Source organism: Oratosquilla oratoria, chromosome 23, assembly GCF_046742065.1.
Source record: "Oratosquilla oratoria isolate Oo_2021 chromosome 23, ASM4674206v1, whole genome shotgun sequence".
Lineage (NCBI taxonomy): Eukaryota > Metazoa > Arthropoda > Malacostraca > Stomatopoda > Squillidae > Oratosquilla > Oratosquilla oratoria.
Window position 1 is genome coordinate 22017539 of NC_134799.1, and position 19754 is coordinate 22037292.

At 39.9% G+C, this 19754-nt stretch overlaps 1 protein-coding gene across 2 annotated transcripts in view; it reads right to left on the reverse strand.

The window, feature by feature from the left end:
- Window positions 1-19754, reverse strand: part of LOC143038022 (activin receptor type-1-like) — a 114267-nt gene that overhangs the window by 76921 nt on the left and 17592 nt on the right. For both annotated transcript variants that reach the window (XM_076206871.1, XM_076206872.1), the window contains exons 3-4: window positions 15362-15601; window positions 14921-15116 (exon numbers count right to left, since the gene is read on the reverse strand). In XM_076206871.1, coding sequence (XP_076062986.1) covers window positions 14921-15116; window positions 15362-15601 — 436 coding nt within the window. The remainder of the gene's footprint in view (window positions 1-14920; window positions 15117-15361; window positions 15602-19754) is intronic.

Below are 19754 nucleotides of genomic sequence, written 5' to 3' on the forward strand. Positions count from 1 at the left end.
TGGAATATACATGGTTTTGAGCATACATGGTCTACTGTATACACTGAACACCCACAGGTTACTCCCAAGATTCAAATCATATGCAAGTCATCACACCACACACTGCACAGCACTTCCCATGATACCCTGCATTCCCATACTCCTGTTTCACTAAAAACATGTTGTGTTAACATTGAGATTGTGTTTTCTTGCCATGTACAATGTAAAATACAGTGCAGGTACATAGGAAGTGAGGGGTGCAGTTATATATGAACAATTTGTTTCTGTTGTCAGTAAAGGTGACCATGAGGAGACAGAAGTACTAAGCAGGGATAAGAGGAGTAGGAGATATCCAGTTTTACTTTCCGATGAGGGGAGGATAAGGGGGGGTTGCTATGTAAATGAAACAGCTGGCCCTGCTATAGATATGCTGTGGCTTGCTGCACTGCTTCTGACCTGGGCATTGGGCAGGAGACAGGGATGACCCTTCATCTATGAGAAGCTAAGAAATGGAAACAAATGGGTGAAGAATGGGAATGGAATGGATGGGGGTGGGTGCATGCCTTGACTGGCTATCTCCCTTATAAGGGAGGAAAACCTTAAAGGAGTGTGGTGACAAAATGGATACTTTTAAATGGAGTAATGCCTCAATATATGAGTTCATTCGTTCCTCAGAGCAAAACTCTTAAACCAAAGCAATAATATCCTATAGTTGCAATGTTGAAAATAGTAGTTTGTTACCAGAAAAATATTTTATCTAAAAATTTTATGCATACATACATATACCAAGGGCTTTATCCCCCTTACAAGGGAGGCAGCCTAAATCAAAGGCATAAATCCACTCACACCCATTTCATCCCCACATACACCACTCCCATTCACCACCCCTTCCTTCCTCTTTTCTTGGCTCCTCATGGAGCCATGATGGCAATAAAACAATAGTACAGTGTAAAGACCAAAACCTGGCCCAGGGCAGTGGGCAGGATACAGGAATGACCTGTCATCCATGAGGAGCTAAGATGAGAGGTGCAAAAAGGTGGTGGATGGGAGTGGAATGGGTAGGAGTAGAAACATCCTTGACTTGGCTACCTCCCTTATAAGGGGGGAAAAGTTTTTCATATATAGAATGTAATAACTAAATGAGATTATTTATAATTAAAACTACTGTACTATACAGTATTGTTTTCTGAATCACTGTCACTAGACTGATGCACAGACTTGTAGATGCAAGAATCAATTCACAAGCACACACACATAGAATTCTAGATTTAAAAAAAAAAATTTTTTTGCTTAGAAGAAGCTTTTTTATGCTATCAGTTTTTCGGTAACATACAGAAGCATTCATCATTGCAATTGAAACTTCCATTTAGTTCAAAATGTGGACCTTGTGCTTGAAAATTTTCTAAGGCTTTATCCAAATGCTGAAATACTTCTACAAGGCATTTCAACATGAATCCACTTACAAGAATTTCATTGACAGTGTCATTTTCCTCTTCTATTCCTGTTTTCGCATTGCCATAAGGTCTTTGTTAGTGAGCTCATCTATATGAATGGAGCACCTCATCTACATCATTTGACATCACTAAAATTCAATTTATTTACCAGGAGGCAGGGGGGAGTAGGGAGTAGTTATGTATATTATTTTGATGCAGCCCAAAGGGATTTCTCCTTATCTTCTCTTTTCATGCACTAGGGGATGGAGGGAGGGGGGGGGGAGTCGCTAATTAAGCAAAGTGGCTTTGCTGTGGATGTGTTGTGTCTTGTTACATTGCTTTTGACTCAAGGCAGTGAGAGGGTTACAGGAGGAGCTAGGATGAGAGGGAGGAAAGGGTGGTGGACAGGAGTGGAATGGGTGAGACTGAAATGGATGAGAGAAGGTACATGCCTTTTAACTTGGCTTTCCCCCTTACAAGGGGGAAAAAACCCTTGGTAAATAGATACTAATTTTTTTTTCATGTAGTGATACAAAACCCTCAAAATCATCAACAAATTGAGGGAAAGTTTTTTTCTAAACACCCTTCCTATTCTTTTGAGTGATATCCCATGCTTTTTTTAAGATTATTACTGCAGTAGAATGTTCCTCAATTTCATTACTATTGGTCTCCCTTTATCTGTTTTTTTATTCAACATTTCAAATGTGTAGCATAAACAATGGGTTTTGAAAGTTCCAATAACACCTGGTCCATTGGTTGCAAAAGTGATGTCATATTTGAGCCAAAAAAAATAACTATGACATTAGGATAATGTTGCAGAGTTGGAGGGTGGCTTGGTTTATTATCAACAAGAAACACTGCATAAAATGGAGGCTTGTCTTTTTCACACTATTTCTTAACTTCAACAGTGATATGAACACCATTCTCCAAATAATGTTACTGCAATCCAAGTTTTTTTTATTAGGTTTCAATGACTGGAAGGGTACTTTTTAAGATGCATTCAAATGGCCTAGGATTTTCTGCTCATTAAACCAGCATTGGTTTTAACTTTAAATCCCCAGATACATTTCCTTCAAATAATAATGTCAGTTGATCTTTTAGCAGCTTTAAAACCAGACAGCACAGATTCTTCCTTAGCAATGTAACTTCTGAATGGCATACATTTCCAGAAAAGTCCTGTTGCATCAACATTTAAAATCAGTGGTGTATAGCTTCTTTCTTCAATTATTTCTACCAAATCTCTGGATTTCTTTTTTCAGCATCACCATCAGCACTTGCTTCTCCTTGCAGTTTCACAGAATGACACCCATGTAATTTTTTAAATTTACCAAACTATCCTGTTTGCAACAAATGTTTTGTTTGCATCACTTTTCTTTCTTTAAGTATACTGAAACCACTGCTTTTCTGCAAATTGATGCATCATTAACATTCATATGCATGCATTGTGCTTTGTCACTTTTATCCAGGCATTTAAGCTTTCCATTTCAAGAATAATACTTCCAGTTTCTTTTTCATGAACCCAGGCTGTGCATTTTCCATGAAATAAAAATTCCTGCTTTTCTTTGAGAACTGTGCACTGTTGACAAGCTCACAGAAAATTTGTATAAAAAAAAAAAAAAATCAATGTTGCACTACAATCATGCATTTTCATTATTTCATACCGTATATACTCGTCTATAGGTCCATCTCGTGTAAAGGTCGACCCCCATTTTTGGCCAAAAAACCCTGGAATTTTCCATATACCTCATGTACAGGTCAAGTGGCTTGTTTTTGTTTTGGTGCTGTGAGCATTCCACTGTCTTAATGCTTTGAAGTGGCATGGCTTGCCTGGTATAGCAAATGATTATTATGGTTTTTTCACTTCATTAATTCTGATGTATTTTGGTTTATGTTTTTTTCAAGTTCACTGATTTTAATATTAAATAAGATTCACTGAAGTTGCCATTTCAGCAGAGTGAAAAACTTGAACAGATTACCAAGTAATGTACGGTATATGGAATAAACTGGCTAGGCGTGTTTCGTTAGAAACAATTTTAACCAACAGTGTCTCAGAGTCTTGTAATCTCAACTGTGTGAATGACCCGGCTAATGATAGTGTGGAGGAGGAAGATGATGTTGATGTTCCTATGGCTGATGAACTTGATCCGTATGACGATACTCTACACAGAAGTGAGTGGGAGGAGCTATTTGGTGGTGAAGATGATGACAGCAAGGAAAACGATTTTGGTGGATTTTAGTTAAAATATTTAGGATTATACCATGTGTCACTGTAACAGTAATAAGTACTGAACAGTTTGTTTTCGTGATGGTGAGATCCATGCATTGTTTTGGTAATGGTAACAATAATATATACCATATAGAAAGCTAAATTTGGGTAAATTTTTAGTTTCGACCATGGGCGCTATATAGCAATAAAAAATTCATTATTAATTTTGTAAATTATAATGTATCAACGTAATATGCAATTTTGTGAGCGGAAATAAAAAACAAAAAAAGGTGCTAAAACAGATTTCGTAAGTAACGAAGTCGTGTCGGACGAATGGTACGCCATGTTTGTTATGATAGATGCCGATGTCGAAGAAATGAAAGGATGATAAATTCGTCTAACCTAACCTAACCTGTGTTTAATAAATCATTACCTGCAAATTAAATATCATCCGGCTCGTCCTTTTTGTCGTCGTCGTGAGAGACGTTGGCGGGCTTTTCAACCACTCTCTCAGCTTGTGGGGTATACAAAGTTCTTGCAGCTCGAAGGAATGCATGTATCTCCACTCTATAACATTCCTTCACGAAAATGTACCTGGCAAGGTACTGTTGGAAGTACCAAGGCCGTCAATTGATAGACGACAAGATGGCGTCCCGATCCTATGCTACCGACTCCGTTCATTAGCATATTTGCTTGTTGCAAGGTATTTTTTATTTTCACTTCCACCCACAAAATTGCATATTACGTTGATACATCTTAATTTACAAAATTAAAAGTTTTCTATTGCTATATTGCGCCCATGGTCGAAACTAAAAAAAATACCTAAATTTGAGAATATCACAGCATTCTATCATTTTTTAAACAACTATGGGTACTATAATAGTATACATGATATAATAAGCTCGCCTGTGTAAGAATTTTAACAAACGGGTAAAACCACAGTATGGAGTTACCGTATCTAGAAGGAATTTCACATGTTTTTGTACTACCGTGTATTTTATGTCCCCATTGTTTACTGGTAGTAACTACCGTGTATTTTATGTCCCCATTGTTTACTGGTAGTAACTAGTAGGTAAATATTTTGATTTCTGAACCTAAAGAAAAGGTAAGAGTTCTTCCTAGCCTTTCTTGTCATGTCTGGATTTCAACCTAACAAGATTATTATTTGAGTATAGGTCAACCCCTAGGTTTTGGCCTAAAAAAATTCCTTAAGATTTCGACCTATAGACGAGTATATACGGTACTTCGTTTCTAAAGTCCCCATCTGGGATATTGGCTGCATGTAATTGTGAAGAGTAAATTACTCAGTAGCAGCCATTACTTAAGGGACTATAATGGGTAGATGGTGTGCTGATCAATCGGCATCTGCAAGAATCAGCACTTTTTTGGCGAATCTGCATCAGTATCGGCAAGAATCAGCACTTTTTTGGTGAATCGGCATCAGTGAGAATTGGCATTTTTTTTAGAATGGGATTTGGCATCAGCAACGGCAATATTCTGCCGATGCCAATGCTTTTAAATAACAGCAAAGTCACAGTAAATGTTAGAGCAAATTATATTAATTTTCAATTTTATTTTTGTATTAATTTTTTTTACTTAATCTATATCCTTGATTTCCAATAATCATATTTAGATTTGAACACATACACTGAGCTTGGGTTACATCACTTCCTAATGACTTTTACATCATTTGTGAACATGTTGGTGTAACTTGTTTTTTTCCATCATGTCATTGACAGAGACAAGAGACATTATTGGTGCAAGCACTGAACATTGTAGAACCCCACTCATTACTGCTCTCCATTTTGACATTTTATCCTTTCCTACTATCCTTATGTATCTTTCCTTCGAAAAAATCTTCCACCTATTCTAGTAGTTTGGCTCTGAGTCCTCCAACGTGCTCCAATTTCCATATAAGTCGACTGTGAGGTACTTTATCAAATGCATTCTCTAGGTCGAGATACACACAGTCTACCCACCCCTCTCCCTCTTGCAGTCATCAATCATTCTTGAGTAAAAGCTTAATAGGTTCAATACACATGATCTTCCAGATCTGAAGCCAAACTGTCTGTCTGATTATCTTTTCAAGATATTTGGTTCATCAATATTTCACAATCTTTTCACATAATTTCACTATTGTGCTGGTTAGTGATACTGGCCTATTTTGGTGGTGTCTCCTTATTTCCACCTTTTTGAACTGGCACCACATCTGCCCTTTTCTAATCAAACGACACACTGTCTTCTTTTGGAATTTCACACTTTTTGTTAAGCCAGTCCTGCTTCTTCCTCCCACTAGTCTTTGGCACATGTTTGTTCACTCCCAAGTCATAAATCTCAAGAAAGAATTCCCAATTCCACCTTATTCCTGAGGTATTCATGAATTCCTTCCAGTTTGCTTCTTCAAGGATTTTTTTCAGCTCTAAGTAATCTGCTTTCCTAAAATTGGATCTCCCTTGCTGGTGTGATGCACTCTTTTGTTCTATTTCCTCATCCTCTAGCTGAAATTTAATTGTTATATGGTCACTTTTTCCTATGGGGCAAAGGTATGGGCTGATGTCTGGATCTTTGGTTAGCAACAGATCTAATCTTGTGAGAATATAATCTCCTCTTACCCCTTTACTCATTAGGTCATTGTGTTCTCCACTGCCATACTTAACAAGGTATTTCCTAAGGAATCTGCTTTGCCACCTGCTTCCCATTCCTCCCCATTCCTCCCAGTTGACCTCACTGCAATTAAAATCTCTAAGGACTATATTGTTACTTTTTTCAATATTTTTCTTTAGGAAAAGAGCTGTATCCAATAACATTTCTTGATATTCAGTTTCATTCCAAGCTCTTGTCTTCATGGGAGATGCATGCCCTTCAGTAATTTCTTAGGTGAATTGCTTCAGCCTTGCCTTCGCTCAGATTTACTTCTTCCACCTATATATCACTTCTCACCACAAACATTACCTCTCCACCCAATTTATCTTCTCTGTCTCTTCTCCAGGTGTATCTATTGTTCCCCAACTGTAGGTCAACTTTTCTGGGAGTTTTGTCTGTACCACATACAAAATATCAGGGTTGTTTATCCTTAACCACTTCAATACGACTCGTATATTTACACACAAACATTGGGTTGCCAGTTGTGCAACAATTCGACAATGCATCACATCTCACACACAAGATGGCCAATGTACAATGATTCTATGATGCATCACAATGCGTGCATACCTCTCTCTGTATTGCTAACTCGCAACTGATGGTCATTATTATTACTATAATTAATATCATCATTATCATTATTATTATTATTATCACATCATTATTGTTATGAAAAGGCAAGGTGATTGAAAGGAGAAAACATCAGAATGTAATATTTATAGCAGTTCTATCTCCTTTGTTTATTCATGTAGTAATAATCAACTTCTACTGGGAAACATTTTTTAGTTTATGACAAGCTTGCATAAATAAATCATAAGGTCTTCAGTGCATGTGAGTGTGTGGTGAGTGTGTGTATTTACCTAGTTGTATTTTGCGGGAAGAGAGCTATGCTCGTAGTGATCCGCTATTGTATCTTTCCCCATCCAGATTTTTTTCTTAAAGTCATGTATAGTTTTACCACTCACTGTTTCCTCATTCAGTTTGTTCCAAGTATCTATCACTTTGTGTGGGAAGCTATTCTTTTTCAGATCTCTTCTGTAACTGTCTTTCTTAAGTTTCTTCTCATGTCCTCTTGTATTTCTTCTGTATGCATGCATGTGTTTACTGTATTTACCTAGTTATATCTACCTAGTTGTATCTTATGGGAGGGGGAGCTACGCTCGTGGTGTCCCAGCTTTCTATCTCACAATATCTAATTTGCTCTTAAATTCATGTATGGTGTTTGCACACACTATTGTTTCATCCAGTTTGTTCCAGACATCCACCACTCTGTGTGGAAAACTGTTCTTTTTCAGGTCCTATAACTGTCCTTTTTTGAGTTTCATGTCTTGTATTTCTCTTATCCCAATTTAGTAAGTCTTCTCTATCAAGGATTTCCATGCCTCTCATTATTCTATAAATGGTCAATAGGTCACCTCTTTCTCTTCTTTGTTCCTGAGTCAGTAATTCCAGCTTTGACAATCTCTCCTTATATGACAGTTTTGAAAGTGTTGGAACCATCTTCATAATTGCTCTTTGGATTATTTTAATTTTTTATGTTCTTTTTAGTACTGGGTGTGCACAGTGTTGCTGTGTACTCCAATCTTGGCCTTATCAGTGACTAGTATTTTCTTCATTTCTTCATCCAAGTAGATAAAGGTCACCTTTATTGATCTTAACCTCTTCAGTACAGGCCTTAAATCTCGCGGGCAGTATTAGCTGCCAGACGTACGTGTCGTAATAATACTCGCATCATAAAATATAGTCACCGGTTATATCGATCGTTCTCTCTTTCACCCGTGAATTTTGATAACCATAGAAAATGTGATGAAGACAGTTTAGAGAGTATGTCATTACGCAGGGGCAACTACAATAAATATAATCAAGACGCCGATATGGCAGCCTCGCGTATCCACTTACTCCTCATGCCGCCTACGTATGCGGCACCGTATGGAAGGGGTTAACAAGTTGTAGGTTTCTCCAACAATTATATCTGTTTATCAGGAGTTATATCTTTTATGATATTTACTCCCAGGTCTTTTTCATAACTCTCTTTACTTCCTTTGTAACGATTTTGTATTGTCCTGATTTTTTTTTTTTTTCTACCTTTTCCAAATTCCATTATGCTACATTTCAGTCCACTTCCCACTTCTGACTCCATTCCCAAACCCTGTTCAGATCTCTCTGTAGCAACTCACTGTTCGTTTCAGTACTTTCCTCAGCAGTTTTGTGTCGTCTGCAAAGAAGATCATGTAACATTCTACACCCTCATCCATGTCATTTACATAAATAGCAAACATTATCGGAGCCAATACTGATCCCTGTAAGACACCACTAATCACTTCTTTCCAAATAGAACTCTCATCTCTGAGCACTACTCTCATTTTTCTTCCAAACAAGAAATCCTCCATTTCAATAGTTTTCCTTCTATCCCTCCTACGGTTTCCAGTTTTCTTAATTTTTTGTGTGGTACTTTATCAAAAGCTTTTTGTATATCTAGGAAAGCTCAATCAGCCCATCCATACCTTTCTTGTACTATATTAGTCTTGAATAGAAACAGATCAAATTTGTGGCACATAACCTTCCCTGTCTAAATCCAAATTGTCTCAGATTTAGTATATTGTTCTCCTCCAGATGTTTTGTCCATCTATTTTTAACCTCTTCACTCCGGGCCAAAATCTCGCGGGCAGCATTAGCTGCCAGACGTACGATGTGTCGTAATAATACTCGCATCATAAAATATAGTCACCGCTTATATCGATCGTTCTCTCTTTCACCCGTGAATTTTGATAACCATAGAAAATGTGATGAAGACAGTTTAGAGAGTATGTCATTACGCAGGGGCAACTACAATAAATATAATCAAGACGCCAATATGGCAGCCTCGCATATCCACTTGCTCCTCATGCCGCCTACGTATATGGCACCGTATGGTAAACTCATTATAAATTTTAGACTAAGCATATGAGTCACTCTTATAATTACCATATTACTCATAAAAGTATTCAATTGTATTATTGTCAGTGTATCACTGCTATCTCAATAAACCTATTATTATTATTATTATTATTATTATGGAAGGGGTTAATAACTTTTTCACAAATTTTGGCTACTGTACTTGTAAGGGACATCATTCGTACTCCAAAGCATCGCTCTGGTCGGCGAAGGAAGATATCAAATCGTACTTCTACGGTTCTAACTGCCTCCTACGGTTATTAGGAGGCAGTTAGAACCGTAGAAGTACGATCTGATATCTTCCTTCGCCGACCAGAGCGATGCTTTGGAGTAGGAATGATGTCACTTCCTTCGTCTCGAAATTTCTTGGTCCACTTTTGCACTTGACGCACTCCAATTCCCACACGAGTAGCAATATCTTTACACTTATAACCCTCCTTATAGAGGGTTATGATTGTAACAACTGTGTCTCTTTCCAGCTCTTTACCACTTCCCATTACGGAGATATCAAGGCACAAAAACAGAGACCACCGCAAAAAAAAAGACTACTCTCCGTGAGAGATGTTTAGAAACTGACTCCATGTGACATCGAGTGCGCCTAAACAGAGTTGCCAAACAGTGTGTATTGTCTCGGCTAAATACGGGTACAAACGCTAGCATTGAAAAATAGCGAAAAGTTTGGGTGGAAAGTTGTATTTTTCGCATGTTTTGAGTTTAGGGGAAAGTTGGGGCGCCTATAATTTTGCGCCCAAACTTTTCGCGGCCACTGTACATACATATACCAAAGGCTTTTTCCCCCTTACAAGGGAGGTAGCTAAAAACAAAAAGGCATAAAAACCATTCCCACCCATTTCATCCCTAATACACTCCACTCCCCTCCACCCTCCCTCTTATCTTGGCACCTCCTGGATGACGGGTCATCCCTGCATCTTGTCCACTGCCCTGGGTCAGAGGCAGTGTTGCAAGACAGCACATCCACAGCAAGGCCGCTTCATTAAATCGGCAACCCCGCTCTCTGTCCCCTCATGCAGAAAAGGAGATGGGGAGAAATACCTTCGGGCTGCGTCAAATTTTTCTCACACATACTACCTCACCCTCCATCCCCCCGCCCATTCCACCTCATGCATCACATCATCTATATACAACCATTCTCCATTCACCCCTGTCTTCTGTCCTCTCCCATCCTTCCTCAACAGACATTCCCCTCTTCCCCAAAGCCCCTTTCACCCCATCCATCCATCTCATCCTAGTTTGCCCCCTCATGTTCACTTCCTCCACATCTGCCTTCCATACCTCTTTTACTAGTCTTTCTTCACTCATTCTTTCCATGTGTCCAAACCATCCTAATACTCTTTCATCAACCCTATCTTCCAACTCCCTTACCACCACCGTTCTCCTCCTCACCTCCTCATTTCTCACTCTATCCAACCTAGTAACCCCCATCATACTTCTCAGACACTTCATCTCAAACACATTCAATCTCCTTCTCTCTTCCTCTCTTATGTTCTATGTTTCTGCCCAATACAATGCTGTTGGCACAATCACTCCTTCATACGGTCTCCTCTTAGCACCCATTCCCAAATATCTATTCCTCATTACACTTTTTAATCCACCAAGGCATTTACTCACTTCTCTCAATCTACATTCTACCTCCACCTTCACTCCACCCTTTCCCACCACATTCACACCCATGTATCTAAAACTATCCACTTCCTCCAGTCTCTCATCCTTAATGCTCACTTCCAGTCTACTGCCACTTTCACCCCTTGTACATCTCATCACCTTACTTTTGCCCACATTTATCTTTAGCTTTCTTCTTTCACAAACTCTCCCAAACTCTGTCACTTACTTCCTCAATCCCTCCTCTGATCCTCCTACAAGTGCAGTGTCGTCCGCAAACAACAGCTGGCTCACCTCCCACTTTTCTCCATTTTCTTTAACCATCTCCAGTCCCTGACCCACTACCCTTGCATTTACCTCTCACACCACAGCCAGGGTGACATAACACATCCCTGACGAAGTCCCACCTTTACCTTGAACCACTCACTCTCTCCATTTCTTATCCCGACACATGCTCTACTACTCTCATAAAAACTCTTGACAGCTCCTAACAGCTTTCCTCCTATCCTGTATATCTGCAAAACCCCCCACAGTGCCTTCCTGTCTACCCTGTCATAAGCCTTTTCTAGATCCAAAGCCAAAAAAACATCCTTACCTTTTCCTATAGCTTTCTCACATATCTGTCTTACCACAAAGATCTGATCGATGCAACCTCTACCTGTCCTAAATCCACACTGTTCCTCACCAATTACTCTATCTCTTCCTCTCCTAATCCTCTCAATCAAGATCCTCCCATAAGCCTTCCTAACTACTCTTAACAAGCTAATCCCTCTGAAACTATTACACTCACACTTGTCCCCTTTTCCCTTGTAAAGTGGAACTATACAGGCACTCCTCCAGTCCTCCAGCACCCTCTCTCCAGCAAACATTAAATAACCTCACCAACCAGTCCACCATCACTGTACCTCCCTTTTTTAGACATACTGCATGACATCCATCCAGACCAGGTGCCTCACCTTTCATCATCTTAACAACTGCCTTCACTTCATCCTTCCTTATTTCTCCTCCATTTTCCTCACTCATCACTCTCATTTTCTAAGCACTTCCCAGTGCAACTATCTTTCCCTCCCTATCCTCCTTCACATTTAGCAACTCCCTAAAATACTCTACCCATCTTCCTCTTACTGCCTTCTCTTCCATTATCATCTCTCCATCTGCACCTTTTACCTTTTCTTCTCTACTAGATTCACCTCCTCTTCCTCTCTTAATTTCTTTCCAAAACATTGTTTTATTACTTTCAAAGTTTTCTATCATACTCTTACCCCATTTCACATCTGCTCTCCTATTACCTCCTTTACCTTATGCTTTACTTCTCTTCTCTTTTCTTTGTACCTCTCATATGACTCACTCATCCTATTTTGTAACCAATCTGTGAAAGCTTGCTTCTTCTCTTCTACAACCTTCTTTGTTTCTTCATCCCACCATTCATTACCCTTCCTTCTATTTCCTCCCATCCTTCTTGTTCCACACACCATCTTTGCACACTTTGTGACTCCCTCCTTGAACCATCCCCATTCCTCCTCCACTTCTAGTTCTACTCTATCCTTCATTCCCTCCCACTCCTCTCAGTTTCTTCTTGTACTTCTCCTTTTCATTTTCAATTAAAGAGTTCACTACAAGCACCTCCCTACCTCTTGTCCTTTTCCTCTTTCTCCATTTATCCTCCACTCTCAACTTACCTTCCACCAAAAAATTATCTGATATTCCCCCACTCTCTCCCCTTAGCACATGTACATCCTTAACTCTTCCTATTATACTCCTATCTACCACTACATAGTTCATTAATGGTCTATCTACCACCCTTCCATCCACCACCCTCTCCCATGTGTACTTATACTTGACTTTCTTCCAAAACATTGTATTTGCTATCATCAACTCTCTAGACGCATATCAAACATCAACTCTCCACTACAATTCTTTCCTGAAACTCCACATTTCCCAACCACTCTGTCGATTGGTTCATTTCCTACCCTAGCATTAAGGTCTCCCTATACCACTACATTGACATTCCTCCCTAATCCCTCTATGCACTTGTTTAAATCTATCCAAAAAGCCTCCCATTCTTCTGCACTCTTCTTACTACCAGGCCCATATGCACTTACAAAAACCCACATCTCCTTTCCCAGTTTCATCTTCATCCACATTATCCTTGAAGAAACCTCCTTCCACTCCACTACACATTTACCTATCTCTTCACTTACTAGTATAGCCACCCCTTCTCTCCCTCACCCTCTCTTCACTCCTGAGAACCTCCCAACTACACTCCCAAACTCACACTCGCCCTTCCCTATCAACTTATTTTCACTCAAAACCAACACATCCATCTTTTTTTAGGAATGCCCCCTATGTGGCTACAGGGAAATGGATGCCTGGTCCCAATCCCCATCCTGTTTTTCTCGCTTCTTACAATCCAAGTCGGAATACTTGCTGGCAGCATTCTTTTCCCCCCACCACAGGGTAGGTGAAACAAGGAAATATAATTCAGAGAAATGGTACAGGACAGCAACAAGGGGTTGGGGGGCACCATAACATAATGGAGGGTCAGTAGCAGTATAATAAAAGTTTCATCATTTCTCTGAGCAGAATCCTCCTCTATCACAAACAAAATGATGTGTGGCTCTGGTCCGTAGGGGCGCCCCATATAGACCTAAAGTATCAACTGCATACTACTTTGCCATAACAACATGCAGCCAATACCCCAGACAGGGTATTGGCTGCATTAAACATTATTCTCCATTTTCTCTTATGTTCAATATTGTTTTCTTTCATTTCCTTCAGTTACTTTCCCTTTTTTTCTTTCTCCTGACCTTTGAATTTGAATGCTGACCAAGAAGAGGTCTAGATCATCCCACGACCTGGATTATCAGTATCTGGACTTCCGAGCTTTTCCTGTACTCCCAACATATTTTTTCCACACTGTCTTGGTGGAGGTGGGGGTAGAATGTAGACTGAGAGAAGTAAGTAAATACCTTGGAGGATTAAAAAGTGTAATGAAAAATAGACATTTGGGAATGGATGCTAAGAGAAGATGGTATGAAGGGGTGATTGTGTCGACAGCACTATATGGGGCAGAAACATGGAACATAAGGGAGTATGGGAGGAAAAGTTTATATATGTTTGAGATGAAATGCCTGGGAAGTATGGTAGGGCTTACTAAGCTGGATACAGTGAGAAATGAGGGGGTGAAGAGGAGAGTGGGAGTGGAAAGGGAGTTGGGAGATAGGGTTGATGAAAGAGTATTTTGATGGTTTGGACACATGGAAAGAATAAGTGAAGAAATACTATTGAAAGAAGTGTGGAAGGCAGAGGTGGAAGGAGTGAACATGAGGGAGTGACCAAGATTGAGATGGATGGATGAAATAAAAGGGGCATTGGGAAAGAGGGGAATGTCTGTTGAGGAAGGGAAAAGACAGAAGATAGAGGTAAGTGGAGAATGGTTGTGTATGAATGTTGTGATTCATGGATGGATGTGGGTGGATGATGGGCGGGGGTGATGGAGTATGTGTGAACGATATATTCATGCAGCCTGTAGGGATTTCTCCCTGTCTTTTATTTTTCTGCATGAGGGTATAGAGAGAGGGGGGGGGGGGATTGCTGATTAAGTGAAGCAACTTTGTTGTGGATGTGCTGTATCTTGCTACATTGCTTCTGACCCAGGGCAGTTGGGGAGATGCAAGGATGACCTGTCATCCAGGAGGAGCCAAGAGAGAGGAAGGTGGTGAGTGTGATTGGAGTATGTGGGGATGATGGGTGGGATTGGATTTATGCCTTTGACTTTGGCTAACTCCCTTGTAAGGGGGAAAAAGCCATTGGTATATGTATGTATCTTGGCCTTCCCTTGTCTGCTGTTTGATGAGATTGTGTTTGCATAAATGCACAACACTGAGCGTACCAAGATTATGAATAAACCTTAACTAGTTGTATAGACACAGTAAAGGAAACATGGACTGGAGGTGAAGCTTTTATTCCTGACGTTTCGTCTAACGACTTTCTCAAAGGACGAAACGTCAGGAATAAAAGCTTCACCTCCAGTCCATGTTTCCTTTACCGTGTCTATACAACTTGTTCACATGGATTAAACCTTAACTAGTCAAATGTGACTCACCTGTGTTAATTTGGGGCAACTCAGGAAATTCTCCATCATTGCACTTGTCTTCCCGACAGCACTCAACTGCAAAAACAACACTTTTTCCCTGAAAACTTGTGGTGCGGCACATTATAGGGAGTTTGTCTTCATCAACTATACAACCTCGAGCAACTTTTTCCATTCCATCTGCATCACGTAAATGTAGTTTCCAGCACTGTTGAAACACAACTATATTGGTATCAGTACGTTAAATCTATCAAGCACTATCATACATCTATTCTAATAAAAAATCTGGAAAAAAAATTATACTTAATAAAGACTACCTTCTTTTAAATTATTTTCTGAAGAACACAATCACTTCCATGTTATACAAACTATACAACCAATGTAACCCTTCCACTCTATGTTGCAACATGGTTAATCTTTGATGTAAAACACAAGATTAAAAGTTTAACTCACCTTGACAGCATTGTAGCAATACTGCTTATTTGAACAGTCTGGAGTATTGCATTCATGGCAGGTGTAACGGGCTTTCTTCCCATTAGATTTGTCTTCACTTTTTGTCAACTCATCTTTTTCATCAAATCCTGTTAAGATCTTGTTAAAGTCTGTATTGACAGTACCATTCACTGTCTTGTTTTGTAAAACATTTAGAAGATGGCCATGTTCTTGGTCTAGATTGCTATCTCCCAAGGTTGCCTAAGTAGAAAATTATCCAATAAATAATATGATACTAAGGTAACTAAATGATGCACCAACTAACAAATAATGTGCATCAACATAAAAAAGTACATGATAAATGCAAGTAACTATAGACCTGCACTGGCAGTTAACTAATTTGAATCATTTATTCTATCCCACAGCAAAGGCATCAATGATGGATATCAGTGGTGGTCCTCAAGGTGGATGGCAGAGAATCGTTTCCCTGTTACCCATCTTCAAATTATCAACACTTTTTCCTCCATCCGGAGGTACAGCCCTCCTAAGAGGCTGACACTCAGTCCCTGAACCAGGGCTAAAGTCTATCAGGTTATGCTGAATTTCCTCTGCCTTTTTATGGAAAGAGAGTTCACAATCAGTGACAGCTCCCTTCATTCCATTAACAACAGATGATGGGTACCGTATTTTCCGGCGTATAGTGCGCAACTTTTTTCCGTTGGAAGGGCCTAAAAATGGGGGGTGCGCGTTATCCGGTGGTGCGCATTATCTACGGCCTACGATAAAAATTCTGCGGCTGTGTGTGTAATTTTTTTTCACAACAACATGACGATGTTGGCCGTCACAAAGTCGGGACGGCACACTTCTCCGTGACGTTCCGTGAGAACAAGAAGAACAGCCATGGTGACATGAAAGAATACGCCAGCATGGGCTATATAAATATTTGGTATAGGTAGGTATCTATCGAATCTTATTTTTCATGTTTAGATAGGCCTAAACACCATGAAACATGATCAATATTCATGATATTTGCCCATGTTCACAGCATCCTAGTTTGAATTTTTATGTTGGCTTTGTTGCTTCACTTTAGGTATGGTACAAATTCCGTTGCGGCTGTTCATAAACTCGTGTCAAACACCTGACTACAACACCCTCTTTCGGGAGTTATATTAACTAAACGTCACCTTGAAGAGAGACTGTCCTGTTTCACCACTGTCATTGTAGGTTCAGAGCTAAAACGAAACTGTAGTTTGTTTCAGTATTAAAAAAAAATGGTAAAAACGAATTATTTACTTAAGATATAAAATTAACACTTTTTATGTAAAAATCCCGTAATTTTTCTGTATATTTTACTTTAAATAAACTTTTTTTAGATAATATTTCCTACAAACTATTTAAGCTACAAAGTAATAAGGGACCAACGCACAACATGAGTCATATACCGGTACATGTAGTTCCGACTTTTTCTTAGTTGTGTCCTGATTGATGCCTAAACTGACACTTAGTTTAGTGACAAATCAACAGATTTCCCAGCGGTGGCTCTAGCCAATGAAAAATACTTCTCCATGTAACCTCGTTCACATGATACTAAGTAATTAATCGCCGTTATTTCATTGGTTTATTTTTACTAACATTAATTATCGTAGTCTATGCAAATATTTGGGATCCGTAAAACAGCACTGGTACCAACATCATGAACGTTGGCCGTTTTAGCTCACTCGGAATATGCTAGATCAGGGCCGAGATTGACAGTTCTATTGCCAATCTAGCCTAAACTAAACACCCTCTTGCGAGAGTTTGTTAAACTAAACGTCACTCAGTAAAGACACTTATGAACCGAAACATAGTTTGTTGCTGCATGGCGATAAAAACTTGTACACGGTGATAAAAACTTGTACACGGTGATAAAGACTTGTAAGATGAATTATTCCCTCAGGATAGTGAATTACAATTTTTCTGTAAAAATCCGAAATTTTTCATGTACATTTTGTATTCAATAAACTTTTCATGGCTCAAATTTCCCACAAAACAATGGACCAACGCAAGCAGGAGTCGCATACATGCAGTTCACGAGCTTTAGCCACCAGCGACTTTTCCTGTCATGCGCGTTATACGCCGGTGCGCGCTATCTGTGTACTGAGATAACGAAGTGCATGGGTGCGCATTTTAAGCCGGAAAATACGGTACCTGCATGAGGTGATCCTACGAGATGGGACATCACAGCATAATTTCCCTGCCATCCATTTTCACAACCTGCCAATATCGTTACCTCTATCTAAAGGTGCAGACCCAAGGTAATAACAATGAAGTCTTCACACTGGACTAAGATCTCAATCAATTTCTGATTTATTTCTCTACCACACAAGGGCACCTGAAGTTTCTTCCCAGAGAAATATATAGCACTCTAAGGACTGCAGGTTATTGGTGAAACTCAAAGCAACAAGTATCATCCTCCTACATACATACATATACCTATAGCTTTTTCCCCTTTACAAGGGAATTAGCTGAAGTCAAAGGCATAAATCCACTCCCACCCATTTCATCCCCACATACTCCACTCACACTCACCACCCATTCCTCTCTCTTTTCTTGGCTCCTCCTGGATGACTGGTCATCCCTGTATCTTGCCCACTGTCCTGGGTCAGAGGCAATGTAGCAAGACACCATACATCCACAGCAAGACCACTTCATTTAACCGGTGACCCACCCTCTCCATCTCCTCAGGCAGAAAAAGAGATGGGGAGAAATTCCTTCGGGCTGTGTCAAAATATCATTCACACATACTCCCCTGCCCCCCACCCACTCCTTTCATGCATCACATGATCATCCATACACAACCATTCTCCACTCACCCCATCTTGTCTTTTCCCTTCCTTCCTCAAGAGACATTCCCTTCTTTCCCAATGCCCCTTTTACCCCATTCATCCATCTCATCCTTGGTCGCCCCCTTACATTCACTCCTTCCACCTCTGCATTCTACACCTCTATTATTGATCTTTCTTCACTCATTCTCTCAATATATTCAAATCATCCAAATACTCTTCCATCAATCCTATTTCCCAACTCCCTGTCCAACCCCCACTATCCTCCTCACCTCCTCATTTCTCACTCTATCCAGCCTAGTAACCCCTACTGCTCATCCTCCTACTACTACAATTATGAGAAGTAGGTCTCTTGGATTGAATGCAATGGGAGAATTATATGAGGGAGTGACTGTGCTCATAGCATTATATGGAATGGAGACCTATTTGAAGGAGGCAGAAAGATCTTAAATATACATATACCAACAGCTTTTTCCCCCTTACAAGGGAGGTAGCCAAAAACTAAGGCATAAAGTCCACTCCCACCCATTCCATCCCCACATACTCCTCCTGGAGTGCATCTCGCCCACTGCCCTGGTTTAGAAGCAATGTAGCAAGACACCACACATCCACAACAAGGCCACTTCATTTAATCGGTGACCTACCCTCTCCATAACCCCATGCAGAAAAAGAAAGACTGGGAGAAATCCTTTCAGTCTGCAACAAAATTCATTCACACAGACTCCCTTACCCCCTATCCCCACCCACTCCTTTCCATGCATTACAGCACCATCCATACACAACCATTCTCCACTCACAATCCACATGACACCCATCCAACCCAGGTGCCTTACCTGCCCTCATCCTTTTTTATAACTGCTTTCACCTCATATCTACTTATTTTTCCTCATTCCTCACTGTCATTTTCTTAGTGTTTCTCACTGCAACTACCTTTCCCTCTCTATCTTCCTTCACATTTAGCAACTCCTTAAAATACTCTGCCCATCTTCTTCTTACTACCATCTCTCTCTACCATCATCATCTCTCCATCTTCACCTTCTACCTTTCTTCTCTACTTGATTCACCTCCTCTTCCTCCCTTAATTTCCTTCCAAAACATCTTTTTATTACTTTAAAAAATTTCTACTCTTTGCCTCCTTTATCTTATGCTTTACTTCTCTTTTCTTTGTACCTCTTATATGATTCTCTCATCCTATTTAGTAACCAATCTGTGAATGCTTGTTTATTCTCTTCTATAACCTACTTTGCTTCATCAACCCACCACTCACTACCCTACTTTCTATTTCCTCCCATTCTCCTTGTTCCACACACCATCTCTGCACACCTTACAACTTCCTCCTTGAAGCATCCCCATTCCTCCAATCCTAGTTTTACTCTATCCTTCACTCCCTCCCACTCTTCTCTCAGTTTCTTCTTGTACTCCTTCTCCTTTTCCTTCTCATTTAAGCAGTTTTCTCTAAGTATCTCACTACCTTCTGTCTTTTTCCTTTCTTTTTTCCTACAACCTTCTTTGATTTATCACCCCACCACTCACTACCCTTCCTTCTATTTCCTCCCATCCTCCTTGTTCCACACACTATCTCTTCACACCTT